Consider the following 14,774-nt stretch of genomic DNA (forward strand, 5'->3'; position numbering starts at 1 on the left):
GGTCCCCCGATGTGGTGCGGGGTGTTATAAATATGAGCTCTTTTGGTGGTCGTGAAACACAGTCGCGGGGATGGGGCTGAGAGCTTGTCCCTATAGGTGATTTTTCAGATGGTGTCCCTCTCCCTCCTATTAAATCTAGACAAGACAGGTGAAAGCCATAGATAGACTATGGTTGCTGCATGTCGACTCTGAGGAATCAATTGCGATATTATCACCAGAATTGTGTCGAGGACATCAGCAGCCTTATGATGAATATGTGACAATGAAAAGGGCTACCTGTAGGCGAAATCATTTTTCTGTTTTTTACATGTGCTTAAACTACAGATTGTAAGCTTTCAAATGATGCATCATACATTAAAATCGGAAACAAATTGAAGACGACATGAGTATTTGAAAGTTGCTATACCGGAAATCACTAAGCACAGAAAATCCCCATCAAAGATAATGAATCCCCATCAAACAACAAGAAACGAAGTCATTGTGTTATAGATTACACTTATTTAATGAACGTAAAACTGTTCGGAAAAATAACGAGTGGGTACTTCACATCTTCGAGTTGAATGTTAGCTAAAAAAACTGGATGTTCGGCTACTAAACTAGTTGGTATCTAGCTGAAATTGCAATCATAACTTTGTTTGTAAATAAATAAATAATAATAGTAATAAGTAAATTCAATAATGTAAATGTGCTGTATGTGTTGTTTATCGATGGTGACGTAGTCAGCCTGCCTCCTCTCTCCATGTGTTTGTGGGTCTTTGTGGACCGGGGTGTTTAAATTACATCACATTACATCACACATAATATAATATAATATAATGGTTCTGCCGCTGCTTGGCTGTCCTTGAGCCTCGTATTAATCGTATTAAGGCTGTTGAGGAGCGAGTGACAGACAGACAGGCAGCGAGTTGTTTGACTAGTTTGACGTTGGCTGCATGTCAATCATCTAAAGTGGCTTCCCCTTATCTTCATGGACAAGACATGTGGGGAATTCACCACAATCAATCACCATATATTACCAGCTTTGTAATAACTCCTGTCGTTAACATTTGAATGTAACCTAAATGTACACCAATCTGTCTTTACACCCGGCCATCGCACAGGCTAGGTGTCTACACGTGTCTTACATTGATTCAGTCCAGGACCATCAGGAGTCTTAAATGATGGTGTTAAATCTGTTTTACTGGACATACAAAAGTAAATGCTTGGTCTGGTTCTTTTTAATATTCACCAACAATACAATAATATATATGCTTATGACACTGTTGTACAGTATGCTATTGCCCTCACGACTGACCAGGCTCTTTCTGAGCTACAGTCTGCATTCACTGTCCTGCAGAGAGCATTTGGTGGGCTGAGAATGATACTTAATGTTGGAAAGATAACAATCTATGTTCTACCATATCACAAATTGTTTGATTTGATTCATGTTTGCATCTTGGGTGTGTCCCGCTACCTGGGCAGTTCGTTCATGGCGGTGTTTGATTATCGATTTATCATAGATGATAGTTGTTATCCTCATCATTGCATTCTGTATAAATGGCTGGCTGGACCGTTAAATCCTGTAGATCTATTCATAACTCATTTTTGTATATAAAGCCCTACTACATAAACAAAACCCGCTACCTAGTGGTATTATTACAATTCAAAGACATGCATGACCGAACTCGTTCACATCATTGGTTCTTGAGGTTCTGTCCAGGTAGCTGACTAGTGAGCCTGCATCAACATTAATGCTATTCAAGTACAAGAAGATTACATTTGTCTTCGCCGTTTAAGATACACACATTCATCTGCTGTGGAGCAGTAGAATGACGTCACAGGCGGACAGATATTGTCCCTAGTGTGGAACACGTCGAACGTTCGAACAATTAGCAACAGCGTTCGAAAGATTAGATTTTGATGGGCCGTTGATGGCCCGGTAAGATTTGGCATGATAGTCCCCCGGCTCTGCTGCAACAATCTACAGAAAGAAAGTCAATTTAGGGTGATGAGGACCTCCTTGGAGGAAAAATATTGTGGGTTTATGCTGTAATGATTTCTGTATTGAACTGTATTATGTTAGGGTAAATACTGTGGACATGGTGCAGGCCTTGGTCTCTAGTGTACATGCGTTTGCACAACGTAACTTCGTGCTCATTTGATAGACAAAGGGGAGAAAGACAGATTCCCATGGCCTTGGAGGAGATGCCGGTGTCGGGGTGGACCTGCTTCAAGACCTTGTACACGTAGATGGCGTAGCTCTCCTTCCTGGACTTTCTGCGTTTCTTGCCGGTTTTGCTGGCGGTCTTGGTGACGGCTTTCTTGGAGCCCTTCTTGGGCGCAGGCTTCGCAGGCTCAGGCATGATGATGAAAACAGCTCGTTACTTCTCAGAAACGAATAAATGGGTGGAGGTAGTGCAGCCCCTATATAAAGGGGGAGCTATGCAAAGTAGAAGACTCCTGACACTAGATTCTATTGGTCGAGTCTGGTTCTGAACAACATTTGAAAAAACACTCGTTGTCCAGTTAGCCAGGTTGTCTAAGAATCACCTATCCATCAGTCATCATAAGAAAAATACATCTATGCTAGGACCAGGCAGTCACAATGCTAGAAAAAGGAAGAATTACATGTTTGTATTATTAACTTATTTACTGTGGATAAACTGTACTGGGAGATAGTGGGGATTGAGAGGTATTTGGGAGGGATACCACGTAAGGACTGGAGTCATTGACGATTGTAACATCGAGTTATTAAACACCAGTAATATATAATATCTACTATACCGTCGACTTCATTGTAACACGTCAGCTCAAATCACTATGGAATTGCTCTTTTATTGACTTGTCACACTGACATGACCACATTATCCACATGTGAACGCCGTTTAAACCATTATTATATTTATTATTTATTTTAAATCCACCTGTCCCGAGAAATTGGCCATGCGTATGTATGCAGTGTAGTCACTCCTGTCCATTACATTAATAGAGGAAACCGTTTTAGACGACTAGTGAGTACACTACTCCCTAGTAGACTCCTTAGTCTCCAGCAGTTGAAAGAAACAATGGCAGTGTGGAAAAACAAAAAAGGCGCGCAAAACTTCCAGCGCGTTCAAGGCGTCTTTGAAAATTGTAATATCGAGTAATTGATACATATGCCTTATACATGCTTATGTTATGCTATATTCTTTCTGCCTGTTTTAACCCTCTGTGTCTTTCACTCTTGTATTGTTTTTATTTGTGTTTTCTTCCTTGTTATGTGAAGCACTTTGTGACCCTTAGTCTAGGAAAGGTGCTGTATAAATACAGTTTACTTACTTGTTACAATACACACAATCAGTACAGCATAAGTTCGGCTGATTTGTAGCACGCGAGCTCAACTCACTATGGAATTGCTTTTTTTGATAGGGTGGGTGGCTCTTAAAAGAGCCTTTTGGGGTAAGTAATTCAGACGGAAATCTGTTTACTTGGAGCTGGTGTACTTGGTCACTGCCTTGGTGCCCTCGGACACGGCGTGCTTGGCCAGCTCACCGGGGAGCAGCAGACGCACGGCGGTCTGGATCTCCCTGGAGGTGATGGTACGACGCTTGTTGTAGTGGGCCAGGCGAGAGGACTCGCCGGCGATGCGCTCGAAGATGTCGTTGACGAAGGAATTCATGATTCCCATGGCCTTGGAGGAGATGCCGGTGTCGGGGTGGACCTGCTTCAAGACCTTGTACACGTAGATGGCGTAGCTCTCCTTCCTGGACTTTCTGCGTTTCTTGCCGGTTTTGGTGGCGGTCTTGGTGACGGCTTTCTTGGAGCCCTTCTTGGGCGCTGGCTTCGCTGGCTCAGGCATGATGATGAAAACAGCTCGTTACTTCTCAGAAACGAATAAATGGGTGGAGGTAGTGCAGCCGCTATATAAAGGGAGCTATGCAAAGTAGAAGACTCCTGACACTAGATTCTATTGGTCGAGTCTGGTTCTGAACAACATTTGAAAAAACACTCGTTGTCCAGTTAGCCAGGTTGTCTAAGAATCACCTATCCATCAGTCATCATAAGAAAATACATCTATGCTAGGACCAGGCAGTCACAATGCTAGAAAAAGGAAGAATTACATGTTTGTATTATTAACTTATTTACTGTGGATAAACTGTACTGGGAGATAGTGGGGATTGAGAGGTATTTGGGAGGGATACCACGTAAGGACTGGAGTCATTGACGATTGTAACATCGAGTTATTAAACACCAGTAATATATAATATCTACTATACCGTCGACTTCATTGTAACACGTCAGCTCAAATCACTATGGAATTGCTCTTTTATTGACTTGTCACACTGACATGACCACATTATCCACATGTGAACGCCGTTTAAACCATTATTATATTTATTATTTATTTTAAATCCACCTGTCCCGAGAAATTGGCCATGCGTATGTATGCAGTGTAGTCACTCCTGTCCATTATAGTAATAGCGGAAACCGTTTTTGACAACTAGTGAGCAACAAACAAGTGAGGGACAAAAAAGGCGCGCAAAACCTCCTGCGCGTTCAAGGACTGGAGTCTTTGAACATTGTAACATCGAGTAATTGATACATATGCCATATACATGCTTGTTATGTTATGTATGCTTTCTGCCTGTTTTAACATGCTGTGGCTTTCAGTCTTGTATGTTTTATTTGTGTTTTCTTTCTTGTTATGTAAATCACTTTGTGACCCTTGGTCTGGGAAAGGTGCTGTATAAATACATTTTACTTGTTACAATACACACAATCAGTACAGCATATACATTCGACTGATTTGTAGCACGCGAGCTATGGAATTGCTTTCTTTTTTGATAGGGTGGGTGGCTCTTAAAAGAGCCTTTTGGGGTAAGTAGTACAGACGAAAATCGGTTTACTTGGAGCTGGTGTACTTGGTCACAGCCTTGGTGCCCTCGGACACTGCGTGTTTGGCCAGCTCACCGGGGAGCAGCAGACGCACGGCGGTCTGGATCTCCCTGGAGGTGATGGTAGAACGCTTGTTGTAGTGGGCCAGGCGAGAAGACTCGCCGGCGATGCGCTCGAAGATGTCGTTGACGAAGGAGTTCATGATTCCCATGGCCTTGGAAGAGATGCCGGTGTCGGGGTGGACCTGCTTCAAGACCTTGTACACGTAGATAGCATAGCTTTCCTTCCTGGACTTTCTGCGCTTCTTGCCGGTTTTGGTGGCGGTCTTGGTGACGGCTTTCTTGGAGCCCTTCTTGGGCGCTGGCTTCACTGGTTCAGGTGTTTTTTATTGGTTTTTATAAAAACGCAACACCGTGTATACAATCAATTAATCAAACAATCAGACATTAAAGACATTACATTCAACAACAACCAACATTAAACTAACTAAAGTGCTCAGTGTTCAGTGTATTGTCCAGTGTAGTGTAATGTTCAGTGTTCAGTGTTCAGTGTCCAGGTTCCAGTGTCGGTAGGAGGCAGGGGTAAAAAACCTGTTCGCTGTGCATCCGGGAAAAAAATTCCCCTGCAGCCCTCTAGTTGTAGAGCGACTACTATCCAGTTTGCCCACCAGTGCAAAGCCGTGGCTCCCCCACCTCCCTCCCCCGAGGGACCCCACACACCCGACTCACCCGACCCGCCCCACCACCGGCGCATCCGGCCCAGCCCACCAGGCTCAGACTCCTGTAGCCCTTCACGAGGCTAGCCGGACCAGGCGCCCCAGCGGCGGAGCAGATCGAGCACGCAGGCCGACCGGATGCCCCCGAGGAGAGGCCCAGAGAGCTCGGCGCATGGCAGGCAAGCAGAGGCGAAAAACCTGTACACAGCTTATCCAGGGAAAAAGCTCCCTGGCTCTTCTCAGCTTGTTCCGGGCTGGGGGTTGGGGGTTGGCGGGTAGGGGACTGGGCCTGTAGCTGGGGGCCTGGAGTTGGGGGGGGGGGGCCCGGAACAGGGGGTTTGGGGTCGCTGAGTTGGAACCTGGGGTTGGTGCTGGGGTGACGTGGTGGTTCCCGCCGGTCTCTGCTCCTGGGTCTGGAAGCCTGGGTAGGTGTCAGAGCTGGATATGACATGTGCCTGAAAAGATACAGGAGTGAGCTTCACTGGTTCAGGCATGTTGATAGTGGCTCGTTACTTCTCAGAAACGAATGAAGAGGCGGCAAACGCACACCCGTAATATAAAGGTGGGGCTATGCAAATTAGGCGGCTGCTGACATCCACTTCCAAAGCTCTAGCCTGCCTCGCGGCAAATACATTATCTGCGCACGCGCGGGCTCCTCCCCCCACCCCTTCCTTACTTTTTCACTCGGCTGTCGGGTTGCCTTGTTTCCGATGGCGATATGAACATGAAAACGTCAAGAGGAAGATTGAGAATGATATACATAGAACACCCAGGGCTGGTTTCACAGACAAGGCTTAGGACTAATCCTAGACTAAAAAGCATCTTCAATGGAGATTTTACATTGAAAGTGTGATTTAGTCCAGGACTAGGTTTAAGCCTTGTCTGTGAAACCGGCCCCAAGTCCCCCAAACTCCCAACCAGCCTAGCGATTACTACCAGGAATTGTCCTTTTGGGATGGTACGACAAGGGCATGCATTATTATCACTAGATGCGCAATAGAAAAAGGGGCTTCACTGTGTTGTGTGCGTAATAATCCAAGTAACCATTTTCTTTATAGAGTGCACATGTGGGATGGTCATTTCTAGTCGTGGAAAGCCAAGACTACGCATTTACTTGCGTTAACATTGATTTGGCAACGTATGTTTTTTTTTCATGACATCTAAACCCGTACATAATTGAATAAACCCGTTGAAGGCCTGACAAAATGTGTTATAATAATGGAATCAACTCTCTTGTGTGGAGATGGGTGGCTCTTAAAAGAGCCGTTGTTTTTTGTAGGGGGTGGTTGAGTTTCCGAATAGTTTAGCCGCCGAAGCCGTACAGAGTACGTCCCTGGCGTTTCAGAGCGTAGACAACATCCATGGCGGTGACGGTCTTCCTCTTGGCATGCTCGGTGTAGGTGACGGCATCACGGATAACGTTCTCCAGGAACACCTTCAGCACACCACGGGTCTCTTCGTAGATCAGACCAGAGATACGCTTGACGCCCCCACGGCGAGCCAGGCGGCGAATAGCGGGCTTCGTGATTCCCTGGATGTTATCACGGAGAACCTTGCGATGACGCTTGGCGCCTCCTTTTCCGAGTCCCTTTCCTCCTTTTCCTCTTCCAGACATGTTGAGTTCAGTAAGATTATGGCTTCGGTGAAGTTGTGGGGTGAATTTATCTCAGCTACGAGGACGTGATTGAGACCAGGCTGTACACGAAGCGCGCGCTATCGCTTGCCTCTTTTTTTCTTTTTTCTTGTGGGGGATTTTTGTAGAGGGAGGAGCTTCTGCTAGGGACAACGTTTGGCATTATGGGCACTCCTTGAAGCAAAAGGACATCGCACGCGCACACACACACACACACACACACACACACACACACACACACACACACACACACACTCACGATCAGTAAAAGAACATAACATTAATCAAGATGTTTGGAATGGTCTGATAAGATTGACTCCTTACAACAGCACATGGTAAAATTTAGACACTATTATGACTGCAACCATTTCAATCTTTTAGCAATGTTGTAGTAGGAAATGTAGGCTCAACTGTTCTATTATGTGGAGCTCTGCCCCATAGGAGAGCTCTGCTCCTATTGGTTTACTCCTATAGGTAGCCAATGACTGAATTATTTATTGATTTATTCAGGGGGGGTGAGAGAGACTTTTTGCCCTGCCCAGTAAAGACAAGGGCACTCTGAGAGGAGATTGCGAATCTGCTGGCAAAGGGTGCAATGGTCCTAGTCCCCAGGGACCAGTGGTTTGTACTCCCCCTCAATCTGCTGGAGCTTGAGGCAGTCAGACTGATTGCTCAGCTCAACAGCTAAAAAAAAACACTTCCCACCTACACTTAATTTCCCGCCTATTTGCACACGCTCTCCCACTCTATCTCTTCTGATCTCTTCTTTCTCCTCCCAAAATGAGAGAGAGATAGAGATGTACTAATTAAAAGTCACTCAGACCAGTTGCACCCTGGAGTCATCCTTAACTAGCCTAAACCTGTCATAGCTGACCATTAGAGGAGGGGGAAAGCACACACTGAAATATCTTATTTGATATAGGCTCCTACAAGGACAATTTAAGGATTTACTAAACTTCTGTGCAGGTAACAGCTGCCGTTATAAGCTGTTATCCAACTTTTTATTGTCTGTGTGCATCCTGCTCTGTTATCAGTTCAAATAGCCATACCTTTCAGCACATGGTCAAATTTAGACACTATTATGACTGCAACCATTTCAATCTTTTAGCAATGTTGTAGTAGGAAATGTAGGCTCAACTGTTCTATTATGTGGAGCTCTGCCCCATAGGAGAGCTCTGCTCCTATTGGTTTACTCCTATAGGTAGCCAATGACTGAATTATTTATTTATTTATTCAGGGGGGGTGAGAGAGACTGTTTTGCCCTGCCCGGTAAAGACAAGGGCACTCTGAGAGGAGATTGCGAATCTGCTGGCAAAGGGTGCAATGGTCCTGGCGCTTTTCCATTACAGGGCCAAAGCAGGCCAGCCCGGGCCAGCCCGCTTCGGCCTGCTTCTTTTCCCCTTTTTCATATGTCGTCCCAGGTCGCGTCAGGTCGGTTCAGCTCGCTTCTTTAGCTCCCCTTCGAGACCAGGGTCTACATTTTTAGATCCGGATCTTTTTGCCAGGCTGCGTGTGACGTATGACGCTGCACACCATTGATTGGTCAATGGAAATCGTCATCCCATGTTCATAGATTTTCTTCACTAACCGCCATCTTGAAATACCACATTCGCTCTTGGAAAATGTCACAACAGTTTCTGTAATAGCTTATTAATAAAGATTTTGAAAAATTATGCTGACCATCGTATTATCTTAGTTTAATGTCATTTCAATGAATCATAGAACTTTTGTTTACAACAAGCACAACACAAAAATCGCTATTATGCACCGGCTGTGGAGGTGGTACAAACACAATACTCCTTTGCTAACTTCACCATCGGTCTACGGTCATTTTGAGCCCTTAACCACTGCGCTGACACCCCGAGAAGTTATGCTTTTAACCGTAAACTCGATGAACCGGGAGTTCACCCGCTGCTGCTGCTCGCAGCACCGCTTGGAGCACTCTATAAACGCGGAGATTGGAGCCCCGCGTCAGTCAGCCTTTTCGTAGAAATACATCGCTTCCCAATCCCTGGTTGCGAGATCTAAACTACAAATCTACTAGAACTGAAAGCGGCAAGTAGGCTAACAGGCACGTAACATCCATATGCTGTATAAATAAATATATTTGACTACCAGCAAGACAGCGCTGCACTCGTATCTATCAGCCTGTCTGTATGATGATGTCGTTGAATGCCGATGCTGAGATACTGTGCTGATGAACCATTCGCTGACTGTCTTAATAAATCAAGTACAGAGATTCCAACCCGTGTTGAACATCCTATTTCCTTGTCAAATCGTGTATGCTGTGCAGTGTGCACCTAATCTATCATGAGATGACAACGCATTTAAGATCACAATCCTCAATAGATTGATTCCATCGTTTTACCGACAAGAAGATTCTACAATCTATCAGCCTTTCCGTAGAAATACATCGCTCCCTGTATAACGATATATATCTAACGTTACATGTTTTAAGGCTGATCTGTGCATGATGGTGCTGCATTTTGACATAATTCTTATCGCATTTCCCCCCATTGTGCTGCCGTTCCGTAGTCCAGAGCTTCATCATCCCCTTTCACCCCTTTCCATCCCTGGCGTCATTTTATCAATGAACGTGGTATTATACATATTTACATATTACATATTTGTTGTTATTTATGGAAGTGTCCGGTTGCTGGAGGAACCAGGACGCCGGCTACACTGCACAGTTTAGCCCGAAATATATAGAGAGAGTGCAGCCCGTTGACAGAGAAACGTTTTAACAGGGAATTCGCTCCGCGCTGTGTCGACGGTGATAGGAGAGTAGGATCTACACCATTCAAATGGTTTTGGATTCCCTGTCTTCTCCTCTATCCGGACACGTTTGAATGTTAACCCACGGTAAACCGAAGTTATTAACCCGCAAACGGCACCGTGTTTGTCCGTGAATAACACGGCACACAATGATACTACAGTTCATAAAGCAGACAAGTGAAGGCAGTGGTTTTAAGGGTTAAAAAAACATGACTTTATTATGTGTAGAACAACATATGTGCAGAACAAAATCCAATAGAAATGATTCAAACATGCAGACAATCAGGCAGTAGCCGTCTCTATGCTGAACATAACAATGATGCTACAGTGAGGTAAAGTAGCCATCTCCTTACGATAGCCCACATAAGTTTATTTCTCTTTCCAGCATTCCTCTTTCGAGTATCCTTCCTTCTGTCTTCGCTCTTCTGTCTTCTCTCTTTTCTCTCCCAAAAACCATGGTTAATAATATACCACATGCAGAGGGAAAGGCATAGGATAGTTGCAAGTTCCTCCAGTCTGCTATTGCAGGGCTCTACGCTAACCTTTTTCACTAGGAGCACATGTGCTCCTAAATGAAAAATGTTAGGGGCACACAAAGAAATTTAGGAGCACAGTGAAAAATGTAATTATAACACATTTTTATTAGTGATTTTGCAATTTTTGCACCAAAATCACACATTGGCCCATGCCTACAGCCCTACTAGACGCAGAGTTGATGGCATTGTATTATGGTAACTAGCTGTGTCAAGTTCTCCTGGTTAGCAGCATGTTCATTCATTCATCCATGTCATGCCTGTCAGCTAGCAGCTAGCAGCCCAGCCAGGCTTTAGGGCTAGGTCTGTCAGCTAGCAGCCCAGCCAGGCCGCGTCCTAACTATTCCCACCGTAGTTGGGTCAGACCACGCCAACTTCTTGAATATGTAGGGGTGTTTTTTTTTTTCTTTTTCTCAAACACAAACACAATCACTGACACTAAGAATAGGCGCGCGTTCCAGGGCCCACAGGGCAATGAGAGCCGCGCCCGGCCGCTTGCGGCCGTGCCCGCGGCGAACATTGACCGTTGGCCCGCGGCACACTCAGCGCCGCCGAGTTGCATACATAGATGGGTAACCTATATCTAATCGTGCACCCCGTGTTACGTGAAGAACAAGATACAGAGAACACCCCTACATATTCCAGAAGTTGGCGTGGCGTGGGCGTGGTCTGACCCAACTACGGTGGGAATCGTTAGGACGCAGCCAGGCCATGCAAAGGTCTGTCTCCATGCTGCCCACCTCCCTGCTGCTGGGTCAGGCTACATCAGTCACACACGGTGGCCAGACAACTCCACATCTAGGGGTATTAAACTACCCCACATCCAGATGACCAGTCCCCAGCCCCATGCTGCCCGGGGTGGTGACATGTGGAGGTGGCCAGCCCAGCACGGTGCCTCTGCGGCGGCTAGCTGTTAGCACACCACCATCCCCGGGGGTCCCACCTCTCTGCCACACTCAAGTACAACATGTTGCATTTTCATGCCATTAGGCAACTTGCTTCCTAGGGTTTCCTAGGATTAGAGATGCATTTGGACTTCTGGAGTACCTCCACTACTTTCAATGGGTTCTGAAGGTCTGAGAGCTTTCTACTTTCTACCCTGGGTAGTTAACCCTGGTTGTAACCTTGGGTTCAAATCTGGAGTGTGTGGGACCAAATCTGTAGATGTGGTGAGCTAATGAAGCTAATGAAGCTTGAGATGAGAAAAGGGCGCTTGTCTCTTTAAGGCCCAGGAGGGAGTTAGCGATTAGCGATGTTAGCTTAGCGCCAGTTTAACAGAAGTAACTTCACTTTTAACATGACTTCCCGTGGTCGTAGCGGGCTGGCTGACGGCTTAAAATGTGGCCACACGGTTCGCGCAGATTTATTTTTAGAATTAAAAAAAAAAAAAAAAATCTGTACTCGCACAGTGTGCTCGTGAATTTATTTCTCTAGTCGCACAGATGTATTTTTTGTCGCAATTGCGAGTGAAATGGTCGCACTGTCGAGCCCTGTATTGTTGCTGTGTTGTGTCTCGTGAAAATATACGTCACCACCATGGCGCGCTGTTATGACGCCTACTATCGCCTACTCCTCCTACTAGTCCGGGTCGGTTGTGTATAATGGAAAACCAGAACTGATCAAAAGCGGGCTAAAGTGACCCGACCCGACCTGAACCGACCTGGGCTGGGCTGCTGATGGAAAAACGCCACTAGTAGTCCCCAGGGACCAGTGGTTTGTACTCCCCCTCAATCTGCTGGAGCTTGAGGCAGTCAGACTGATTGCTCAGCTCAACAGCTAAAAAAAAACACTTCCCACCTACACTTAATTTCCCGCCTATTTGCACACGCTCTCCCACTCTATCTCTTCTGATCTCTTCTTTCTCCTCCCAAAATGAGAGAGAGATAGAGATGTACTAATTAAAAGTCACTCAGACCAGTTGCACCCTGGAGTCATCCTTAACTAGCCTAAACCTGTCATAGCTGACCATTAGAGGAGGGGGAAAGCACACACTGAAATATCTTATTTGATATAGGCTCCTACAAGGACAATTTAAGGATTTACTAAACTTCTGTGCAGGTAACAGCTGCCGTTATAAGCTGTTATCCAACTTTTTATTGTCTGTGTGCATCCTGCTCTGTTATCAGTTCAAATAGCCATACCTTTCAGCACATGGTCAAATTTAGACACTATTATGACTGCAACCATTTCAATCTTTTAGCAATGTTGTAGTAGGAAATGTAGGCTCAACTGTTCTATTATGTGGAGCTCTGCCCCATAGGAGAGCTCTGCTCCTATTGGTTTACTCCTATAGGTAGCCAATGACTGAATTATTTATTTATTTATTCAGGGGGGGTGAGAGAGACTGTTTTGCCCTGCCCGGTAAAGACAAGGGCACTCTGAGAGGAGATTGCGAATCTGCTGGCAAAGGGTGCAATGGTCCTGGCGCTTTTCCATTACAGGGCCAAAGCAGGCCAGCCCGGGCCAGCCCGCTTCGGCCTGCTTCTTTTCCCCTTTTTCATATGTCGTCCCAGGTCGCGTCAGGTCGGTTCAGCTCGCTTCTTTAGCTCCCCTTCGAGACCAGGGTCTACATTTTTAGATCCGGATCTTTTTGCCAGGCTGCGTGTGACGTATGACGCTGCACACCATTGATTGGTCAATGGAAATCGTCATCCCATGTTCATAGATTTTCTTCACTAACCGCCATCTTGAAATACCACATTCGCTCTTGGAAAATGTCACAACAGTTTCTGTAATAGCTTATTAATAAAGATTTTGAAAAATTATGCTGACCATCGTATTATCTTAGTTTAATGTCATTTCAATGAATCATAGAACTTTTGTTTACAACAAGCACAACACAAAAATCGCTATTATGCACCGTCTTTGCCCGTGAATAACACCGGCTGTGGAGGTGGTACAAACACAATACTCCTTTGCTAACTTCACCATCGGTCTACGGTCATTTTGAGCCCTTAACCACTGCGCTGACACCCCGAGAAGTTATGCTTTTAACCGTAAACTCGATGAACCGGGAGTTCACCCGCTGCTGCTGCTCGCAGCACCGCTTGGAGCACTCTATAAACGCGGAGATTGGAGCCCCGCGTCAGTCAGCCTTTTCGTAGAAATACATCGCTTCCCAATCCCTGGTTGCGAGATCTAAACTACAAATCTACTAGAACTGAAAGCGGCAAGTAGGCTAACAGGCACGTAACATCCATATGCTGTATAAATAAATATATTTGACTACCAGCAAGACAGCGCTGCACTCGTATCTATCAGCCTGTCTGTATGATGATGTCGTTGAATGCCGATGCTGAGATACTGTGCTGATGAACCATTCGCTGACTGTCTTAATAAATCAAGTACAGAGATTCCAACCCGTGTTGAACATCCTATTTCCTTGTCAAATCGTGTATGCTGTGCAGTGTGCACCTAATCTATCATGAGATGACAACGCATTTAAGATCACAATCCTCAATAGATTGATTCCATCGTTTTACCGACAAGAAGATTCTACAATCTATCAGCCTTTCCGTAGAAATACATCGCTCCCTGTATAACGATATATATCTAACGTTACATGTTTTAAGGCTGATCTGTGCATGATGGTGCTGCATTTTGACATAATTCTTATCGCATTTCCCCCCATTGTGCTGCCGTTCCGTAGTCCAGAGCTTCATCATCCCCTTTCACCCCTTTCCATCCCTGGCGTCATTTTATCAATGAACGTGGTATTATACATATTTACATATTACATATTTGTTGTTATTTATGGAAGTGTCCGGTTGCTGGAGGAACCAGGACGCCGGCTACACTGCACAGTTTAGCCCGAAATATATAGAGAGAGTGCAGCCCGTTGACAGAGAAACGTTTTAACAGGGAATTCGCTCCGCGCTGTGTCGACGGTGATAGGAGAGTAGGATCTACACCATTCAAATGGTTTTGGATTCCCTGTCTTCTCCTCTATCCGGACACGTTTGAATGTTAACCCACGGTAAACCGAAGTTATTAACCCGCAAACGGCACCGTGTTTGTCCGTGAATAACACGGCACACAATGATACTACAGTTCATAAAGCAGACAAGTGAAGGCAGTGGTTTTAAGGGTTAAAAAAACATGACTTTATTATGTGTAGAACAACATATGTGCAGAACAAAATCCAATAGAAATGATTCAAACATGCAGACAATCAGGCAGTAGCCGTCTCTATGCTGAACATAACAATGATGCTACAGTGAGGTAAAGTAGCCATCTCCTTACGATAGCCCACATAAGTTTATTT

At 45.3% G+C, this 14,774-nt stretch overlaps 3 protein-coding genes across 3 annotated transcripts; all 3 read right to left on the bottom strand.

The window, feature by feature from the left end:
- Window positions 1-3,442: 3,442 nt before the first annotated feature.
- Window positions 3,443-3,817, bottom strand: LOC308167515 (histone H2B-like; the record flags this gene model as incomplete). The annotated part of the gene is made up of 1 exon (XM_080541932.1): window positions 3,443-3,817. One exon carries the CDS (start codon window positions 3,815-3,817, stop codon window positions 3,443-3,445), a length of 375 nt encoding a protein of 124 aa, XP_080398058.1.
- Window positions 3,818-4,861: 1,044 nt separating this feature from the next.
- On the bottom strand, window positions 4,862-5,227 carry LOC308167688 (histone H2B-like; the record flags this gene model as incomplete). The annotated part of the gene is made up of 1 exon (XM_080542126.1): window positions 4,862-5,227. A coding segment is annotated over one exon (366 nt), but the record flags the coding sequence as incomplete, so codon positions are not given.
- Window positions 5,228-6,872: 1,645 nt separating this feature from the next.
- On the bottom strand, window positions 6,873-7,184 carry LOC308167592 (histone H4; the record flags this gene model as incomplete). The annotated part of the gene is made up of 1 exon (XM_080542011.1): window positions 6,873-7,184. One exon carries the CDS (start codon window positions 7,182-7,184, stop codon window positions 6,873-6,875), a length of 312 nt encoding a protein of 103 aa, XP_080398137.1.
- Window positions 7,185-14,774: the final 7,590 nt, after the last annotated feature.

This window comes from Nansenia antarctica, assembly GCF_963989245.1.
Source record: "Nansenia antarctica genome assembly, chromosome: 1".
Classification (NCBI taxonomy): domain Eukaryota; kingdom Metazoa; phylum Chordata; class Actinopteri; order Argentiniformes; family Microstomatidae; genus Nansenia; species Nansenia antarctica.